Source organism: Melozone crissalis, unplaced genomic scaffold, assembly GCF_028551555.1.
Source record: "Melozone crissalis strain CALT ecotype California unplaced genomic scaffold, PUWL_Pcris_2 ptg000042l_1, whole genome shotgun sequence".
Classification (NCBI taxonomy): domain Eukaryota; kingdom Metazoa; phylum Chordata; class Aves; order Passeriformes; family Passerellidae; genus Melozone; species Melozone crissalis.
In genome coordinates this window covers 31,887,827-31,902,527 of record NW_026535820.1, presented here as the reverse complement: position 1 = coordinate 31,902,527, position 14,701 = coordinate 31,887,827, and the positions used below count along the sequence as shown (strand labels likewise).

The following is a 14,701-nucleotide window of genomic DNA, read 5'->3' as shown; positions in this document are numbered from 1 at the left end:
TGCTCATTTTCTCTAGATTTGCACAGAAGAGAAATCCAGAAGGGGGAGGCTAGGCAAAAATAATCTCACTTTCACTGGACACTGAACTATAGAGTTTTATATCCCAGAGAAATATTTCAGAGAAATGCATGCAAGCCAGATACACTGAGAACCCAGAACAAGAGACTGGTCTAGAAAAGAATTTTAAAAGTATGGTAAAGGTATCTAAAAGTCAAATCCTATATGGCAGAACAGTGAATATTTGCAGAAGTGCAGTGTAAAATACCAGAATGGATTCGAAAGAGATCAAGCTTTGAAAGTATTATTTGGAAAAATTGCTACCAGTTGGATTATGTGTAAATGTTCTGAACTATGCAAGCTTAGACATTTTTGTCTGATGTCTGTATCATATTCTTACTTTAAAAAATGAACTCTGAGACCCATATGGTTATGAAAATAAATTTTATTGACAGTGCAACCTACAAGAGAAAGAGCTTTAACCTGTAAAATAAGTGGAAGCTAACCAATTTCAGTTCAACCCAAGATTTAAGATCATTTTATGACTTCTGCAATAAAACAATCACAAGTAATTCCTAACTAAAGCATGCAGACAGAAGAGCTGCCATATGTGAGACCCAAGCTCACAAAGGCAATTCAGCTCATTACTGGGTTAAGAAAAACACAATTTGATGTTTAGTTTTTTTCATATCCTTCAATTATCTTCCAGAATGATTACTCCTTAAAAAATAGGCACTATTATTATTATCTGGTTAACTAAAAATTAGTAAGGTCAATTAACTAATGCTAAGGAGTTAAGCTGTCCACTAATAATTAAGTGAAAGAGTTAAATATTAAAAGGCAAAATAGCTTTTTTACAGCAACAAAAGCCCCTTCCTTTCTGTTTTGAATTTCACATTAAATGCCTTTACAGTACTTACAGGTGAAGCATGGGCAAGTGGACCAAAAAATTTATCCAACGTATATAAATATTTCACATTGTCCTTAGCTTCATTGGCAGCAATTGTTATATTACGATCCTGAATGGATGAGAAAAAAAGAAAGAAATAGAATTATTACTGTGAAAATTTTCTGAACAAGTTCTTTCTCTTTTACAGCACACAAGGCTATGTTTAAATCTTGCAAACACTTTCCCACAGAAGTGCTTTCAAATATGCTATTTATTTTTCACAGGTGAAATAACTGCTTCTACATGCAAAAATTGGTAAGATCTTCCAAGGTCAGCAACATCTTGGATGTGGTTTACAGGAAGTCCTTACTTAGACCTCCAAAGCGTTTTCCTCCTCATGGATCCAACTTAGATTTTAGAATGATGCCTGCACAGGAACCATTTTACAGAACTCAGACAAGATCCTTGAAATGTTACCAGGGTGCTACCCAACGTTGTTTAATAAACACTTGTGAGGGACAATGAGTTCACAACTAATGCCTGTATATCCTTATGCTCATGTCAGGTGGAACTATTCACTACTTAGAGGGCTAGTTCATAGGAAGAAAGAAATGTAGTTCATCATCCTTGGCTTGTACTGGCTCTGTACAGACACTTTCTTTTATCCAAATTCTATTTATCATAAAAACCTGCAAATATGGTAATCACCAAAAAATCTTCCAGGTCTATTCTTAAAACAGTAGAATACTTTCTTAAGCAATGGAAGACCTACATTCTGGGGGTGGGGTGGGGGGGGTCTCATTGACTGTGTATGATCTACAGCTTATTTTCTGGCTTGCCCACAATTGTGCCTGATAAGTTTACATTACAGGTATCCACTTATATGAAGCAGCAGTTGTGCCACCAGAAGTCTGCTCTCAAAAATTCAAAAAGCATCATGAAAGACTTTCAGACTTCTACAGCTGGCCTGCACAGGGTTCAGCTTGTTAGAGACAGAAAAATGTTGTACTGCTGCACTGCTTTACTTTTGCACAACCTTTCCACCTATAATGTTAATAAAAGCAATATTACAAAAGCACTGACTTCTTTTCAAGTTACCTATTTAATTTCAGGATCATTGATGCTATATGCTCCAACAAATGGATAATAAAGCACAGTGTAAAACCAGCATAAGCTGGTTTTACAGTTTATAACTGAAAGTTATTTTTATTTTTAGCATTGTTTTCAGTTCTCTATATATCACAAATACAGTGCCATAATAATTTAAAATTCTAATTAGAAAGAAGTAATTACCAGTTCCTTCCACTGTTGTAATGTCTTTGATCTTGCTGCCTGAAGAATACTTATAATTTTCTTTACTCTTGAACTCTTGATCTCATCTAAAAGGCTTTGAAGAAAGATATATACTTAATACTCTCTCTCTGGAATAAAAGTTTACACTTTTTTTTTTAAAAAATCCTCTTTTTTAAGACTCTGTGAGAAATAATGCAGGGATTTCACCTGTTAAATGATGACATTCTTGACTTCCAATGTTCCAGCTCTGCAGATGGACCAACATCATCAGCTTCTCTTCTAATTTGTTCACTCTCAACTAAAACTTGTCGAATCTGTTTGGTCCAAATTGTGACCACTTCTTCAAGTTTCTCAGTGACCTCTCTGTTAGTGCCTTCAAAACCATGGAATTGGACAGTTTTATAAGCACCAAGAAATGAATACAGAAATTTAAACTCCAGAAGCTAAGTGTTCTTGCCAAACATAATCTGAGACCATGTAAACTCTGTATATTTGAATCACTGACCAACAGGAAAAGATTAAGACTGTAACAACAAGATGGACACAGATAATATTTTTGTCTACTTACTCTATTACTATTGCATTTCCTTTACAATGGAAACAGTTAGAAATACAGTGAGTTAATAAGAAATTGTAGAAAGCTATTGTTGAAAGAGAAATAACTACTCTTTTTCTTACAAAATCACTATATTTTTTATAAATACAGGTGGTTTTATTCACAGAGTCAGAAAACATTGGATAGGATTTTCCCAGCATCAAAGAAAGTGAATAGTACACACACTAGTACATGGATTCACTCAGCAACTCCTTGGCTAGCAAACTAGGAGGGATTCAGACAACTGCTTGCATGATATAGCAAGCAACTACCTAATTCTTTAAGATCTATGAACTAAAGTATGGGCAAATGATTTATGATCTTATAATTAAACAATCACAAACCTGGCAAGACTAAGCAGAAAAATGTAAACAGCTTAGGGAAAATGAATTAATTCTTCAAAGTAAATGTTTACTTATAACATTTATTTTATAAACAGCATCATTTTGTTTGCCTTGGTGTAGGAATTACTCACCTGCAGTTATGTAGTCAGATGGGTTCTGTAAGTTTTTGACATAAACATCAATATCCACTTTTTTGAGCTGAATTTTATCTTCTATATTCTGTCTAGATGATGACAAAGTTCCCACAAATTTATCCACTGAATACAGAAACTCTTGTATCTGGCTGTTCTTCAAGCCTTCTTTCACAGCTCCCCAGTTCTGGTTATTTTATGATTTATGCAAAAATCAAAAAATGAGGGTCATGCTTCCTTTTTTTTTTTTTGATCACAAAATGTATTTTTCATTAGAAAAGTATTTCTTATTCATGGCAGAATATAAGGATTTATCAACATGACCTTTAAAATATACTCATCAATACTTTAAAGCGTGCATTGATTTAATTGCTTGGTAAGAAAAGAAGAAACAGACAAGCAAAAGGCTCTAAGAAATAAAAGTCTGACTTCACCCTGACTTGAGTCTGAAGTCAGCTGTTACTGATTTCACACTGGATTGTATTTTGTTTAGTTTTATTTTTCTCCTTTTTGTTCAGTTTTATTTTTCTCCTTCTGAACAGAGAGAACAGACTCTAAAATCCCATTCTGCTCCTAGGGGGAGAAAATGACAGTGTATGGTAGCAGCATACACACCACCATTCTCAGTAGACAATGAGCTTCTTTGTACTTGCCACCTCTGATTGTGTGCTTCCAGAGGCACCTGAACAAACTGATGCTTTATGAGTGCCACAGAAGGAGGACAACTCAGAAAAGCTGGATATTCTGAATATAACACTGTTCATGCTGTCTCCAAGAATAAATTCATAGAGTGACCCCTTGTGCTGCCAGGACTTGACACTTCTTACAATCCAGGTTATATCTAGTTTTCATAAAGTCATCACAGCTTTAATTTGGTATGGTTGCTATGTTATATAATTTGGTATGGTTGCTGTGTTATAGTCTCCTTTGTCATAATAATTAAAGCTGGCACTATTGCTAGAAAATGAACAGTAGCTACATGAATTTCAAGCATTTGTATATGTACAAATTGCATTACTCTCATAAAGGCCTATATTGGACTTTTATCTTCTTATATCCCCTGTTCTAGGTCCAACAGATGCACAAAAGAATTGCAGCAGCCACATGCCTTACTTCCACATGTTCTTGAGAAAAAGACTGACTGTTTGATTACCTGTTGGGATTTCAGTGCTGGTATCATGATCTGGGACAAGAAGAATTCCAGGCCCTGAAGGATATTTCCATTAGCACAATCAAACATGCCAAAACTCACCTCCTTTGGGAAGAAACAAAAATTAGCACAATGCATGTTGACTTCTGCAGCATTACACTGCTTGAGTGACATTTAGATATGGGACAGACACATTCACAGTCCATAACTGTGCAACATGACTATCTCTGACAGTCAGAAAAGGCTGTTACTGTACTTTTTTATACACAACAAAAAAAACCCTGGAAAACCTTATGTTAGTTTCAAGACTTATCTCTATTTTAAAAGTCTAAAAGACAGAGTTTAAGTGTAGCATTTCAATAATTTAGGCTCATTACTTAAAATCTTCCACTTTAGGTCCTTATTCCCTATTGTCATTAAAATTTATATTTTAATGACTAATTAATAATGATTTTTATTAATTAAAATCCTGGGGTTTAATAATACTGCAGTAGCTAATTTATAAATCATTAGAATTTTACTTTATCACAAATGCTTACACTCATGAAAAAGAACTTCTGTTAATCATACAAGTAGACATTTTCATGAAAGTATTCCCTATTTTTTTCTGACTGCAGTTGCATGAATAAAGGTCTGAGAAAATATGAACATGTGAATACTGCATGAGTTTGCTCTGACCTGAGAGACATTTGATGCAGTTATAACTTCATCTGATGTTCTTAGGAAAAATGCACAAGTTCCTGTAAAGTCCTGAAAAATAGCACCAAATGCATACACTTAAAAAGAATACAAGTATATAATAAAGTATTTTACTTAAAAATTTACCTACCCTAAAAAAGTGCTGGAAAAAATCCTGTAAAAAATCAATGACTAAAAGAGATAGTGAAATTGTTTGCAGGATATTTGAAAATCTGTCCTTCTCAAATCAAATACTGTTTTTTCCCTGTCTGACACAAGAATGCCAAAAATGCCCTTTTGGACAGACTGGTTCAATGTTGTACATCTACTAAGAAAATGTAGTACAGGGAGAGCTTGTGAGCTAGGCTATTTCTTGTTATTGTACTTGAAAGACGTTTATTTTGTTTATTTATCCATTAAACCTAATAACAAACCTGAGAAAAACTCAACTGCCACAAATTTGAAAATCCATTCTAGCTGGCCCATTTGGCAGAGGAATGAAACTCACTTTTCCCCCGAAAGCAAGAAAGAATTCCTCTGCTATGTCTTTTCTGGCATTACAATGTTAACATAAGCTCTTTGGGGCTGACAAGAAACAACAACAATAACAACAAAAATGAAAACCACAGCATCACCAGGCCATATTCAAAGACCATTGTATATGAAGAGCCAATTTTCCCCAAAAGAGATGGAAAAAATCAAAATTAATCAAAAATCTTAATGACGACTCTGAATATGCTGTTGACTAATGCTTAGATATTACAGGGAGGAGGTCATTATAAGAATTTGAATGGAAGAAAGGATTTCTTAAAGGTATTTTTTGAGTAATGTGTAGCATTATTATATGAAATGGCATAGAAAACCACTGAAGAATTGCACTTTTAAACTAGAAGTGCACAAGCCCTGGAAAACACTTAACATGCAGTCATTAAAAAATTATTAGGATCTGCAATTTTTTAACAAGGATTTATTTGACCTGCTTTCCTCTCAGATAGTGAAATCACTACTTCTTTACTGATGAAGGCCAACTTCAGCCTAAGAAATGCTGGGAGACTCTGCATTATAAGAACAGGGGGTAAGTACCCAAATATCTCTCCAAGGATTACAAAAAAATTGTATAACACTGCAGAACTGTTAAGCCTTTTCAATATTTTAGTTTTTAAATGTCATCTAAAGATTTTTTTCAACCATACCTCTGTGGAACCCATGGTAATAAATAAATTCTTCTGAGGCAAATTGTTTGTTGACCCATCTGACCTCAATGATGCATTCGACTTTTGCTAGCAATTAAAATACAAATAGGAGGTTAATAAAGTAAAAGCTATATCATACAAATACTTCCTCCATTTGAATATGTGAATTATAACTAAGTCCATTTTGATTCACTTTGTAATTCTCAGATAGAAATCATGAACTTTGCATTCTCTGGAGAATAAGCTTTGCCTGAATCCCAGTAAACAGTTTCACAGACCCATTATTTCTGGGAAAAACAACAACAATAACAACAAAAACAAGAAGGGGGAAAAGTCTCAGAAAATAAAACAAAATTAAACCTGAACTGATTCCTACTGAAACTTCCTCTATGAAAATACACTGAATGTCTCACAGAAACAATCATGTGCTTGGTCTGCAAAGTCAAAATGTAATTGTGAATGGGATTCACAAGTAATGACACCAGCTAAATCCTGTCAACAATGCAACAAAATTTAGCTTTCTGCCCATTTCTTTAAACAGACATCACAGAAAAACTTTCTCTCAGGAAAGCCTTGCTGTCACTGGTCCCTCTCCACTGACACGTATCTTTAACCTCTTCTCTTAGAAGGAACAATAAAGCCTAAACCTAATAAAGATCTGCTTCCCTCTAATTATGTGTCACGTATTTTGGAAAATAATCTGTTGAAACTTGGAAGAATGTGACAGAAAAAAATGTGGGACAAGCTTGTAGGTTTATCTTTAAAGCTGAGGAGAGCCTTCTTTCTAGGAAGTCAAGTATTCAGCTCCTACTAGACTGAACATGAGATGTGTGATATACAGGGGTGGCTCCTCACTTCCACCCCAAATCAGCATCTGCTGACCCCTGCACGTGGTTTCAAGTGGACATCATGCATCTAAGATGGTGAAAAAGAGAGATGAAGAGATAAGAAGCAGCAAAGAGGATCTTTGATAAATCTTGGTAAGGACATGCCTACTAGTCAGGCCAATAGTCTGCCCTGCTCAGTATTTTGTTTCCAAGAACAACAGGGCACATCTAATACTGCCTTGAGTTAACTCCAGTTCTCCAATGTGCTTGAAATCAAATTGCTAGAGATGGCATTTATACTTTCCATCAGAAACATTTTTATGCTATGATGCTTCTGAAACAGAACTCTCCCTTTTTTTTTTAATGGTTAAAAGGGTCAAAATAAAATAAAATTAAATGCAGCAATGAAACATTTCATTCAACCCAGGCCAGGCATTTATTCCTAATTTGTCAGTTAAGGAAAACAATGTCAAGATTTTTAGTTTCATCTTGATTTAAGTCAGAGAACAAGACATTCATCCCAGAAATGTGCATGCCTAGTCCCAGTGTAACGAAAAACTGATTAAACTGTTTTGACAGCAGAGCTCATTCTGTGCTTTGCAAAGTCTCTAAGCAATTCCAGTAACACTCAAAAGTTCTTTTAATTTATCTAAGTTATAATGATTCTGTAATTCATTCTGCATTTAACTGATGATCCAGAATTATCAGTTGAGTTTTTCTCCTCAACAAGCCCAAAATACCATCACAGGGTGAATTAGCTCTCCCTACCATGGCTCCTCGCTGCACAATTTGAAAGGATTGATGAAGGACTGATGAAGGACTACTGCAATTCTGGAAGCCCACAACAGCTGTGTTAGAAAATGTCAAGGTCACTTGGCAACTTCTGATATCACACACTCAGTGGATGCTGAACAAATTATTTCACTCTTTATGCAGAAGCTTCTCCTTAAAACTTAAAGGGAGAAAAATACAACTTGGGGACCACAACTGCCTTATTTCTGGTCACAGTTTTCCAAGCTTATTTTCTGCAGAATGGGACAGATCTGAACATGATGCCACCTTAATTTAGAAGGAAATTACATCATTTTTCACCCTCTTGAATGAGTGTTTTGTCCATAGTGAAGTTGGTGCAGTTCAAACCAAAAGAAAATAAACTGGTTCTTACACAGACAATTCCCCCCATTCCTATAATACTTATGCTAGCTAATCTAGTATTTTAAAGTCTGAATACTATGAACACTTTGTCTCAATTATCTTTATCACTTTTGAAATCTGAATTTTAACCCTACTTGGCAATTTTAGTTTTCTTTTGTGAAAACAAGAACAGTGTCAAACTACACCACAAGGCATCCTGCAATTTCCATGTAAGCCAAGATGGAAGTATTTAAACAGTGAGGTCCAAATTCCTTCCACACCATTCTTTCCACACCAGAATTCAAAAAAATCCATTAAGATTTTTTGAATTCTGCAAGTCATGTGATTAATTTTTTTTAAAAATGCAAATTTGCTTTTGCAGAAGCAAGAATGAAGAATGGAAACATACCTGCAGTACATCTTGATAAAAGAAGAGCAACTTTTTAAGTCCACAAGGGGCAAAGAACTGTTCTATTAGTTGAAACTAAAAAAAAAAAGACAATTGTAGATAATTGTGAGACAGCTTCAAATCACTGGAAATTTTGGAAATATTTCTTGTAATAACAATTTAATCAGTATTTACCTTGTCATCAGAAATAATAATCTCCTCCACTTGCTGCTCACTCAAGTCTATCCCATCTGCTAATCTTGATATCAAATACCTGTGTCTTCCATCTATCTGAGCTCTTCTCTCCTCTTTGGTTTCTTTGGCTTGCTTGGCTAGTTCTTCTCTGCTTTCACTGGAAAGTACTTTACTTTTCTTAACAGTGGACTACAAAATAGAAGTTTTGTTACAAAAATATTATTTTTCCTCACTTAAAGATTGTATTTTATGTTGTTGATCTTTAAGCTGGTTTAATAAACTACATATCTATCAGAAACATGAAAAAATTACACGTAAGGAATGTACAGGGAAAAGTAATAATTAACTTGCTAGGCCTGAATTATTGCTCAGTATAAAGCTGCTATGAAAACTACATATCTGAAACTCCAAGATCTCAGAACCAAATGTGGATCCATGCTAAGGTCACAATATAAATTTAGCACTATAACAGCTTTCATTCAAATCTCAGCTTTGTGAATCCAGGTTCCAAACTTCTATATGTCCATATTCCAGATTTGGAATTGATCTCTACACTGCCTGCATTTTAATATATAGTATCAAGTTATTACCCTAAAGGAAATAAATAAACCAAATCACTATAAAATCAGTTACTGCAGGAATAAATATACATTTGATGATTAATTTACAGATCATATAAAGGCAGCAGTGCAATTATAAAGAAGGAGATTTATGTAAAAAAAAGTATTTTCAAAATCTTCCTATCAGTGTGAACAAGACTGAAAATAGATATGGTGACTAACATTTTTAAGTCAACAGAAAATCCTCAGGAGATATATGGAAAACTAAAGATTTGGGTAAATAAGTAACCACACGGATCATTTCTCTCTACACACAGCTCCCACTGACATGAGTATCTGGGTTTTGGAAATGTCTGAATTGTCTCTGTACCTTACAGTTTTTACTGGAGAGAAAAAAAGATAAATTACATCACTTGCCAGTACTCTACACTAATTGGAATTGTAATTAATCAACCCTACTCTTGGATTAAAAAACAAGAAAGCTGGCCAACGCGCACATTTGCTTCCTACCACTTGGTCTTACCACAGACTCTGAATGGATGTTTTTCACCTACTCTCTACCTGAACCTCTTAGACACCAGGAAACAGTGACAATATCCAAATACCTATAGTTGTTGGTCAGTTCCCTTTTGATATCTCTAAAAGCTCATTATGATTCACTATGTAGTTCCCAATTAAACTATGTCAGCCTTTTATCATCTCTGGTTTCCATGTCAACAACTGGATCTCTTTTCTTGCATATGCCTTCCCTGATTAACTACGACCTTATTCAAGCATTCTCAAACAACATTCATTTTCCTTATGGCAAAGGAAGGGTAGTAACCAGTGGATGATTAAAAAAATATCTCAAAGAACCCAAAATCTGAGCAACACACATTATGAGCACAGAAAGTGAGTGCCCTAACACTGTAGACACTTTTGAGTCGTTCACTGTTTATTTTTCCTTGCAACTAACAGAGACTGAAGGAACTCAGCATGCTTCAATATTAGACAAGCTTTCGTCAGTGAAGACTTAAAGAAAAATCTATGTAGAAGAACATTCAGCAGACAAAAGGTCACCCACGACGTGTTTTAGAACAAAAACACTTGCCGGAAGCACGGTAGTCAGAGATGATCCTGTGGCAGCAGATCCTAGCTCACTGCTCCTGGTCTGCAAGTTCCCTCCATGTCTATACTTGCTTTCTGTCTCTAGTTAAAAGAAATTATAAGTTCTAATTATTCAAGTGCAACAAATGCATTTACAATACCTGCAGTGTTGTGTCTTCATATTTGCTAGCTAACGTCTCCTCATACTGGGGAAAATGAGACTATTTTATTTCTCAAAAAATGATATTTACATCCCATCATTGGCAGCAAATAGGATCTCCAGTAGAGCGTGCAGTAATGCTTATGAGCAGCTCACCAAACTTCCATGAATTACTGTTTAATCTATTTTATATAAATAACAAGGTTGTGCCTAAAATTCAAATTCTAATAGCACTGATTTCCATATAAATTTTCTATCAAATTGTATCTCTTTTTGCCTGATTAATATGCACAGGATCATAGAATGGTTGGGATTGGAAGGGATACTGCTCAAGCAGGGTTACTTAAAGCCAGTTGTCCAGGACAGTTTCCATATGTCTTTTGAGTATCTCCAAGGATGGAGACTCCATAACCTCCCTGGGCAATCTGCACCAGTGCTCGGTCACCTTCACAGTGACTCCTGATGTTCAGAGAGAACCTCCCATGTTTCAGTTTCCAGCATTTATTGCCCCTGGTCCCATCACTGGACACCGTGGAGAAGAGCTTGACTCCCTCTTCTGTACACCTCATCTTTACATGGTTCCTTCAGGCATTTACATGCATAGAGAAGATCCCATGCAGATGCAGCTCTCACCCTTTCCTCACAGGAGAGGTGCTCTGCTGCCTTCGTCATTTTCATGGCCCTTCACTGGACTCTTTCCAGTACATCCACGTCTCTCTTGTACTCCGAAGCCTAAAACTGGACATCCTACTCCAGGTGAGGCCTCGCCAGTGTTGAATGGAGAGGATGGATCATCCCCCCCTTAACCTGATGGCAATACTCCTTATCCATCCCATGGTATCATCAGCCTCCTTTGCCACAAGAGCCATTCTTGGCTCATGTTCAACTTGCTGTTCACCGGGAATCTCAGGTTCTTTCCTGCCAATCTGTTTTCCAGCTGTTCAGCCCTCAGCTAGTATTGTTGCATGGACTTGTTCATCCCCAGGTGCAGGAATTTTCTCCAGCCTCTCTAAGCTCCTCTGGATGGCAGCACAACCCTCTGATTCTTTGGCCAAGCCTCCCTTTTATGTGTTATCAGCAACCTTGCTGTGGGTACCCTCTGCCCCATCCTCCAGATCATTAATGAAGATGTTGAACAGGACTGGACCCCAGAGTACACTGCTACCTTCTGGGCTCCAGCCAGACAACAGACTGCTGATCACCACCCTCTGAGCTTGTCTGTTCAATGTTTTCAATCCACATAACTTTCTGCTCCGACAGCCCACACTTCCACAGCTTCTCTCTGAGGACCTTACAGGAGCAAAGGGGAAATTTAAATTTTAACTGCTCATCAGTGGTACTTAGTAACCCAGGAACAATCTGGCATAGAGAGCAAGAAGGTCCAGCAGCAGAAGGGGTTAAGCTGGCTGGAAGCAGGAAGGAATACCAGAGGCAGAACAATCCCTTGTAAGGGAGTATAGTTTCCTTTGGTGATAAGAAACAGCCACAGCTTTTTCTTGTAGCCATCCTGGAACGCCTGGCTCAGAATAAACCTTTGGGCAGCAGAGCTGGTGCTGGGGGATGGAGCCAAGGCTGGGCTGAGGTGCTCCATGCTGATGCCCACAGGACTGGTGCTGGTGCAAGTGTATATAAGGAACTGGCTCAAGAAACATCTTTTCAGACTTCCTGTAGAATCAGTTATGGTTTAAAGACTGTCCAAAGCATTGTTTATTATTTTCTTTCTATATTTCAGCACAAATGTGTGTCTAACTCACCTCGGGGGGAACAATAAAAAATTCTCAACAGGAGAATGTCAAAAGCCTTACTGAAGAAAAGGCAGACCATAGTCACTGCACTCCCCTCACCTACCAAACCAAACATTTAATTTCAAAAGGAAATTAGGTTGTTCACATTTCTTCCCTCGCTAAATCCATGCTGATTAGTCCCAGTTACCTTCTTGTTCTTCATGTGCCTGGAAATAGTATCCAGGATTAGCCACTCCACCACCTTCCCAGGGACTGAGGTGAGGCCAACTGGCCTTCAGTTTTCCTTTTTGCCCTTCCAGCTTTCCTCCAGGCCTCACACTCCTCTCCCAGTTGCCATGAATATTTATTTATTCAGTACTATCTAACATGATCCTCTTCCAAAAGGTCAGTGAATACATAAGGAAAGTGGACATAGGTAAGGGATGAACCCACAGGCGCAGAGATGGCAATGTTCAACAACTTTTGAACTAACTAATTTAATCTATTCTCACTGTTAAAGTATTCCAGAAAAGAAATACCATATTATGTGTCATATTGTAAAGTACACTATATTATGGACTACTACTCATTTTAATTTTTAAAAAATTGTTTGAATCATGTTACTATGATTCAACTCTAGGAAATCTTATATAGTATCAGAGTTGCACTGTGGATGACCCTTGTATATACATACATACATACATACATACATACATACATACATACATATATATAAAAACATACGTGCATTTGTTTATTTATATGTATATATTTATTTATAAAGCTGAAAACTGCACATTCAGCACACACAGTCCCTACACGGGCAGATTCAGAACAGCACACCCAGTATATATAAACTTAAACACTCTACTTAATAATTGATTTCTCATTTTCTTCCCGGATTTTTTTTCCCCATACAAAGCTGATTTAAGTACTTATTTTTTTTTCCCTTACCTTTTTTTATAGCAATGAGAGGTGGAGAGAGATCAATACGAGGCTTAGAAGAAAGCTGAGTTGATCTCAGTTGCTCTGACTCCTGCTGTGCAAGGTGTCCATGAGAGGAGCTGGGCTCGTCTCGTCCCCCTAATTCGGTTTCACCTCCCACAGTCTCCTCCATCTGCACTACCCCAGAAAAATCAACCTAAATCAACAATACAGAAAATAACTACACAGTGTAACATTGTAATAAAGATACCTCCAGTATTTTTATCCCTGTTACAGCAACAATATGATAGACTATGAAGAAAAGGGGGAAAAATACCTATCCTTTCAGTCGGTGATTTAAAAAGAGAAGATCTAAGCAGTTTTCAAAATGATAAAATCTTCTTTAAGGGTGCCTGTTACCAAAACTTTATTTCTAATTGCATAACTATACTTTCTGTCCAGTCAGACTGCCGCAGGTGGGAACTCACGCACTGGGGACAGGTTAGGCTCCTTGGGAAGCTCCTGCAGGCGCAGGTCCCGCCGCGAGGTGCGGGGCACGAAGCGCCGGCGGCCGCTTCTGCCGAATCCCAGGCAGGGCTTTACGCCTGCGGTCTCTCCTGGGCTCCTGGAGCCGCTGGCAGCTGCTATGGCAACCCCGACACAAACCCAGCGGGCAGCTCAGCCCCCGCCAGGCACCTCGCCCGTCCCCATTCCCCACTGCATTCGGCTAGCCGGTGCTCATTTCTTAACTACCTGTCTACTAGTTTTCTCTCACGTATAAATTAAACCCTAAGCACGCAGTTTCCCCGAGCCTCAGCGATTGTGAGGTGCCGAGCCAGGGGAGGCCGTGGGGAGAGCTGCATCCCACGGCCACAGCTCCCGGCACATCCCTGGCTGGCACGGCAGCGCCCTGGGGTCTGGGCAAGGCGTGAGGAGAAGCCGTCACCGCGGGCCGAGGAGCTCCCCTTCTCCTCCGCCGGGATAGGCAGCTTCCACACAGATCTGAAGGCACCGCGTGAAGCGCAGCTTATCCTTTTTCATTACAGAATCTGTTAGGTTGGAAAAGACCTCTGAGGTCATGGGGTCCACCCAGGCTGACCGCTGTGTCAAGCAGACCATTGGCACGGAGCCACATCCAGTCATGTCCTGAACACCTCCAGGGACGGTGACTCCATCACCTCCCTCTGGCAGCCCATTCCAACACTCAACAACTCATCCCGTGAAGAAATCACTCCGTGTGCTTCCTTTTTATTTCCCAGACGACGCCCACTGCAGTAGGCGGCCACTCCAACCCAAAGCTTTGACACCTCACAAGAGTCGTGAAGTTTTGTTTTTACTGGCTTTTTGGGGTTTTTTTCCCCCAAAATTATTTCGACGACTTTGAACGAGGCCCCAGCAGCACACGCTGCGCCCCTTAACAGAAATACTGTAAA

The 14,701-nt window shown here is 38.0% G+C and overlaps 1 protein-coding gene across 1 annotated transcript in view; it reads right to left on the bottom strand.

The window, feature by feature from the left end:
• LOC128942401 (dynein axonemal heavy chain 5-like) overlaps nucleotides 1-13,815 on the bottom strand; it is a 147,795-nt gene extending 133,980 nt beyond the window's left edge. The window contains exons 1-12 of the mRNA XM_054284848.1: nucleotides 13,761-13,815; nucleotides 13,299-13,485; nucleotides 10,465-10,562; nucleotides 8,815-9,003; nucleotides 8,641-8,715; nucleotides 6,271-6,357; nucleotides 5,078-5,149; nucleotides 4,403-4,504; nucleotides 3,250-3,436; nucleotides 2,387-2,552; nucleotides 2,180-2,273; nucleotides 918-1,016 (exon numbers count right to left, since the gene is read on the bottom strand). Of these exons, the coding sequence (XP_054140823.1) occupies nucleotides 918-1,016; nucleotides 2,180-2,273; nucleotides 2,387-2,552; nucleotides 3,250-3,436; nucleotides 4,403-4,504; nucleotides 5,078-5,149; nucleotides 6,271-6,357; nucleotides 8,641-8,715; nucleotides 8,815-9,003; nucleotides 10,465-10,562; nucleotides 13,299-13,461 (1,332 nt within the window). The 5' untranslated portion in view covers nucleotides 13,462-13,485; nucleotides 13,761-13,815. The remainder of the gene's footprint in view (nucleotides 1-917; nucleotides 1,017-2,179; nucleotides 2,274-2,386; nucleotides 2,553-3,249; nucleotides 3,437-4,402; nucleotides 4,505-5,077; nucleotides 5,150-6,270; nucleotides 6,358-8,640; nucleotides 8,716-8,814; nucleotides 9,004-10,464; nucleotides 10,563-13,298; nucleotides 13,486-13,760) is intronic.
• Nucleotides 13,816-14,701: the final 886 nt, after the last annotated feature.